Source organism: Cupressus sempervirens, chromosome 6 (genome assembly GCF_028749045.1).
Source record: "Cupressus sempervirens isolate cs-2001-9-10 chromosome 6, ASM2874904v1, whole genome shotgun sequence".
Lineage (NCBI taxonomy): Eukaryota > Viridiplantae > Streptophyta > Pinopsida > Cupressales > Cupressaceae > Cupressus > Cupressus sempervirens.
Genome location: NC_143123.1, coordinates 499,166,782 through 499,173,773, shown reverse-complemented (window position 1 = coordinate 499,173,773; position 6,992 = coordinate 499,166,782). Strand labels below are relative to the sequence as shown.

The 6,992-nt window shown below is 35.3% G+C and overlaps 1 protein-coding gene across 1 annotated transcript; it reads left to right on the top strand.

Moving 5' to 3' along the window:
- The first annotated feature begins 3,232 nt into the window (after positions 1–3,232).
- On the top strand, positions 3,233–4,878 carry LOC149553207 (cytochrome P450 750A1-like). The gene is made up of 2 exons (XM_089789861.1): positions 3,233–4,132; positions 4,267–4,878. The coding sequence occupies exons 1-2, from the start codon at positions 3,233–3,235 to the stop codon at positions 4,876–4,878; spliced, it is 1,512 nt and encodes a 503-aa protein (XP_089645987.1).
- The last annotated feature ends 2,114 nt before the right edge of the window (positions 4,879–6,992 follow it).

Below are 6,992 nucleotides of genomic sequence, written 5' to 3'. Positions count from 1 at the left end.
GAGTTATGTTGTATTGTATTTGAATCAATAAAGCAAGTTTTTGGTGGCATACTATGTGCAGGCAGTAAGTACAAACTTGAGATCTCCTTGCAGAATGATAGTAGGTAGAGGATATAATTGTGATAAATTCATGTTTTGGTTTACTTTTGAATGTACAAGTTTGATTAGAGAAAATGGACTAAGCTTTTAGCACTTTTCAATTATTTTCTAAATGCTAGTTAACCTAACCTGTGTTTAGAGTTTTAATGAAATGGCACCTCCCTCCTATTACCCACAGTGGAAAATCCTATTTCTTGGTGTGTAAAATGAGTTTAGGATTTACATGATTTTCTTATATTTTTGTTTTACCACCACCCACCTGCATGGGGTATTCTAACAACATTTGAGCTAAGCATCTTCATGTGCTTAGTGTGCAGATAGTTAGCAATCATGTTACAGAAGATGAAAGGAAGGTCATGGGTGCTTGAGGTTTAGTAGATGATAATGTGGAAGGATTCTCTAAGTTTTTTATGGAGGTATTTATGATGTGGCTTTTAGTCTTGAAGGTCTAGTAACTCAAATAGTTGTATTAAGCCTATTTGGTCCTAAACTAGGGCTCAAGAGTTAAGGGCTAAGAAAAGTTGAACCAAAACCCATGTTGTGGAGTTTTTTATATTTCCATATGTCATTAGATATTTTTTTAACTTTTGTGGTGATTTATTTGGAATTTTTGGAGGTTTTGTGATTAACTTGGTTGGACAGGACTACTAGGAAAGAGCCCCTACTAGGCCTCCTAGAAGAACTTGCAGTTTTGGCTTAGAAGGAAGCCCAAAATCAATCAGATGGTTGTGAAAATGATGGAGTGATGAGAAAGAGTACTAAGAGGTTAGTAGAGTATGAGATCCTAGAGGATGCAAGGGAGCGAGGTGCAGAGAAAATTTGGTTTTCTTTTTGAAGGCTTGATGATGCTTTGAAGATAGAGATGGTATTGGAAGGTGAAGTGGGGATGTTAAGGAAGCCATTCACTAGCACTCTAGTCTTGAATAGGACCTAAGGAAGGGATTAGGAGTTGGTTGAACATAGGAGAAGTTCAAGGAAGGATATTGGGTATAACCTAGTGATTGATACCCATTGCTTCCATCACTTAGGTCCAAGCTAAACATGATTAGGGTTTGTATTTATTTATATTAAGAATCAATTAAATAAACAAATAATGATGAATGCTAAAAAAAAAATTGATCAATATTTTCATCTCATGAGAAAAATTCACTAACATAATAGGGAGATGCATGGTGAGAAAATATGTATAAAACTCAGTCACATCTATTCATGTCAAAAAAATATTAACTGCATTGTAAAAGTTCCTTTTCTAAAGAAATTTTATAAAGGTATTAAATAATTTTATTGATTCTTTAGAATATCTAATGTGTTTCACCCTATATCAGTAAAATTTGTCACAACTCTAAAAAATGAAAACTAATTTTAAAAAAAATTATATGCACACACATGGTATGTAAATACCCAGCTAAACCCACTAAACAAATGACTCAAAACACCATCGAATAAGATGTTGAATGAAGCACAAAAGGAAGTTCAACATGGAAAAAATACAAAATACCTTAGAGCAACCATCTTTTACTAAACTAAATTGATTCAAGCATGCTAACCACTAAAAATAAAATAAAATAACCACAATACAAAAAACTACAAACCATTCAGAATGAATATGAAAGAGGTTTTAGATTAAAAAAACACCCACAAGGTAAAGCTAGATTAGAAATTAAAATTCTTTAAATCAACCTATAAAAATGAAACCAAGATATTACAAAATAATACTGAACATGCCATATAATATGAATTAAATAAACCTCTTTGAATTGTCCTTTGAGAAATCAAGTTATCATCATACTACAATACTTGGCTCTAAATGTTACTAGTTTAGATATTTTACATTGCGTTATTTCAAAAACACATGATTTAAAATGTATCCCTCAAAAGCATATGAGACATTCTAACCACCCGTAACAAATATAGTGCCTTGTTGTTACAAAAATGAACTAGATGCTCTACTTTCCAATTTGAATAACATTAATTTTATAGTTTTCTTTCATCTCACTAATCCAATTGGTCCTTTTCCACACTTCTAGACTACATGCCAATGCAAACTAAAAATAAATTGAGTTGATTGAGCTTATTATTATTATTATTATTATTTCTAAAACCAAAGTTGGCATTGTGGTCTTTGAGGTTATGGTGCTTCCTTAAAGGGCATGGATTATATAGAGAAAAACTCAAGTAGTCGCACATCTCAATCTTGGGTACCTAAACTTATAAATTATTAGGTCAAATTAAGATATTGATGTTTTATATTTTTTTTCAAATTGTATTTAAGAGCTTAAAAGTTAATATTTTTTTAATCTAGAGAGTAGAATGAATGCAAGAAGATTCACTGTGTACAAAGATCAATGCATGCATGATTAGCACTTACATAGATTATTTGAAGACATTTTTCATAATATAATGTCTCAATCTTTTCTCCAAGGCATCATTTGAACTAACATTGGATGAATAAATTATTTGCATTGCAAATCACATTCATATTCACATGCATTATGTACAGATGTGCATCGATGAAGTCATGACGAATACAATGATACAAAAAGTGACATCACAAAAACATCTATATTGATAACATAAAGCTAAAACCTTCACTATAAGGTGATTATTACCACAAACAACATAGCTTTCAACATGAATAATCAATTGATATCATGTTTACAACAAACAATTAAAAGTTATAGATTAAAACTTTCATAATTGACATTCCAAACTTATTTGACCCATTACTTACTAAGCTACAATTGTTCATTTATTTAATTTATAAAATCAAATAAAAGTCCATTCTAATATATAATATACACAATCGCTAACGTCATAAAAGGGATTGCCGAACGCCCTACTATACATTCTCGAACGGCAACATTCATCCCGAAGGAATCGGCCGATTGACATTGAATTCGCTCCAAAGAATGATCATCATTGGGCATTACAAGATTTTCCTGCCGGCCCTCAACCTCAAAGCAACGAGGTAACCCTATCCTGTTTAGGCATTTTATCTGCGGGGTTAGCTTTGTTTGCCTTGTGATTAGAGTTGCCTGACATACAGTGGCCGAAAACCATGTGGATATAGAAATATAAGTTTGTAGGTTTCAATTCATTGCAGGAATCCTGATTTCCCTCTTCTCCCTGCAGCATGGCTTTCTTACTGACTGAGGCCTTCGCCATGGGATTTGTTATCTTCTTTCTCATCCTCTGCTTCTTCTATAAGCTCAGCAGTAATGGCAGCAAGTTGAGACTGCCTCCAGGACCACGTCCATGGCCTATCATTGGGAGCCTCCATCTCTTGGGGAATCTGCCTCATCAGTCTCTAAACACGCTGGCAAAGAAATACGGATCCATTTTGTTTCTCCGCATGGGCTCCGTCCCCGCCGTTGTGGTGTCTTCTCCTGCCATGGCAAAAGAATTCCTCAAAACTCATGATTTGGTTTTCGCAAGCAGACCAAACTGCGCATTTGGGAAATATGTAAGCTACGACCATACAGACGTGGTGTTCAGCCCATATGGAGCGTTGTGGAGGCAAATGAGAAAACTGTGCACCGTTGAGCTGCTCACGGCAAAGAGAACCGAGTCTTTCAGATTCTTGAGAGAGGAAGAAGTGTCTGCCATGATCGCCTCCATCTGGCAGGAAAGCGGGCAAGGAGCGAAGAGCGTGGATGTGAAGAAGATACTCTCCTCCCTCACACAAAATATTATCTGCAGGATGTTTGCGAGCAGGACGTTCTCCGACAACGAATTGAACGGAGGGATTGGCTTCAAACAAATGGTTGAAGAGATGTTTTCTGTGGCCGGTGCTTTCCCAATTGGTGATTTCATTCCTTCTCTCGACTGGCTTGACGTGCAAGGAGTTCGTCGTCGCATGAAGGCCGTTCACAAAACATTCGACGGATTTGCGGAAAAAGTAATCGACGAGCACATATTGGATAATGGAAAACGGAAGAAGGATTGCGTTAAAGATTTGGTAGATGTGATGCTGGACATGGCTAAGACAGAGGGCCAAACAATCTCGCGAACCAACATCAAAGCCATGATCTTGGTAAGTCTGAGAATAAAGGCCTTTTGGCTTTGACAAATTTGATTTTGAAGTCTTTTAAATTAATTTTGTTTTCGACTATGCCCAGATGAGGAGATGAGTATTAACAGTTCAGGGAATGTATTATCTGCTTGCAGAATATGCTGAACGGGGGAATGGAAACATCTGTGACATTGCTAGAATGGGCAATGAGTGAGCTTCTGAAGAATCCTGCAATCCTAGAACGAGCGCAGTATGAGATGGGATGTGCAGTGGGCACGAATCGCAGAATAAAGGAGAGTGACATTTTGAAGCTGGATTACTTGCTATGCGTGGTTAAAGAAACTTTCCGACTTCATCCGCCGCTTCCTCTGCTCGTTCCCCACGAGTCGATGGAAGGGTGCAGCGTGAGAGGATATTTCATTCCGCCAAAGACGAGGTTGTATGTGAATGTGTGGGCGATGGGAAGGGATGAAGGCGTTTGGAAGGAAGCTGATCAGTTTAAGCCAGAGCGGTTTATGGGGAGTAATAAAGATGTGAGAGGTCAGGACTTCGATTTGCTGCCTTTTGGCGCAGGAAGAAGAGGATGCCCTGGGATTTCCATGGGTCTTTCTATTAGTGAGCTGGCACTGGCTCAGCTAATTCATTGCTTTGATTGGACCGTGGAGAACGAAGTCGATATGATGGAAGGCTTTGCAATAACTGTTCCCAGAAAACATCCTCTCTTTGCCTGCCCTAAATGGAGGCTCGCTACAGAATATCCTAGTTAAGCATCCTGAGATTGGTGTCTTTGGTAGGTTTATAAGCAAGCTCGTGCGTTAACTTTTTGTTTAATAATTTATCTGGTTTGGCTTGGATAAAATGGTAAGTTTCTATGGGAGACACAGTTCTGTGCAAATATAAATTTTAATTAATTACCTAGAGTTTCTAATGTCTAGCCCAAGTAATAATAGATTTCAGTTGTAATTTATTTATTTATTGTGTTTGAGTTGTCTCGTATTGGATAGTTGTAAGTATGAAGCCATTGCATCTTTATTCACTTACTAACTTATTTGTAACTAATAAGTATTTTTCAATTTTTTTCTAGATTAGTTTTGGAACATATGTACTTTTTAGACTATATAAAAATTAAAATCTTAGTTTCAATAATTTTTACCATTTAAATCAAATACATTACATGTTATTTTACGATTATAAAATAAATTCAAACATATTCTAATCCCAAACACACTTTATAGAAAGAATTATTGTAATTCTCTTTTCAAACTGCTAGCATGTCATAATTGGTGAAGTTGAATGCGTCTTGATGATTCCACTAGGGATCAACTCTTACTACGTGTAAGGTCATGTCAAAATAAGGGTTGAGACAAAGATTACATTTGAAGTGAAGTTGGTACAATTGATACCCCTCAGCCCTTATCCTCTTAGTTGAAGAAATTTTAGCTCAAATGCTCTGTTGTCCATATTATGCAGCTAAAAGTGGTTTGTAGATGCTATAAATTACTCCATAAAATGAACTAATTTTAATAAAGGAAGGAAACAACATTGCTACTACAATGCTCTATGATTTAAGATCTACTAAATCTAGCATATGATATTAACATGAAAACAATATAATTTTCTCTACCTTCAATAACCAATAAGGTGAAATAATTATAAATAAAGATGGTGATACTTATGCATATAAATATGTGTAGGATTATTCTAAATGCAAAATCTGTGATAGGTAGACAAACTTTATTAAAAATTATACATATTCAGATTTACTTACTAATATAATAGTTTGACTATAGTGTTCTGGTGATGTAGATCTTTGAACTTGAGCGACAGTCTATTTGTGACAATATTCAAACTTGAACATCAAGGTAGGATAGACGAACTTGACTTGAGTAATATCTTTTTTTTTCTAGAGAGAGAGCAATCATTGGGACTGTATATGCCTTGTTATTGATATTAGTCCTCCCCAACTACTCTATATTATATATGAAGAAAGTCATATCCTCATAGACACGTGACTATATGTGAACAAAGGCCATGTTGGGTTATGTCCCTACATGGGCATAACTTATCAATATTCGGTGCATAAGCAAATACATTTAGTTTGCTTTCAACTAATAATCAATCGGTGGAAGTAATAAATATATTCAAGAGCCCTGATAACACAATAGTGTCTTCAATGATAATAGCCCGATTTGATAAGTAAAGTCATTTATGAATAATCAACCATATGTGTGTGTGTGTGTGTGTGTGTGTGTGTGTGTGTGTTTGCATGCGTGTGTATGTGTGTGTGCATGTGCGCATGCACATATGCGTGCGTGTGCATGTGTGTGTGTGTGTGTGTGTGTGTGTGTGTGTGTGTGTGTGTGTGTGTGTGTGTGTGTGTGTGTGTGTGTGTTCGCGTGCATGCATTATTCTTATCAATAATATAAGACTTAAAACAATGTTCTTGTAAACCATGAATAAAAATACTCAATATCCCTTTAATGATCCTATACTTTAACACTACCTCTTAGCAAGGGAGAAGTGGGATTTTTTTTTATGAGATATCAGTATTAAGAATATCTATACATAACACATTATCGAACTTTAACACTCTAAAATAGTAACTTGTCAAATAATTACAATCACTATGTTATGAACACTATCATAACATATATTATGATCTCTAGTTGTCCAAAATAATATCTAGAGTAATCATAATGCATTCGTTATTAATGACTTTTTGCATATTCAAAACAAAACTGTCATAATAATAGGCCTATCATTTGCAAGATCGTCACCTTAAAAAGATTACCTTATGAATATAGATGTCCATGAAAGATCATCGCCTTTAATTACATATCTGATGTAACTAAACAACCATAGAATCATAAACACATATAAA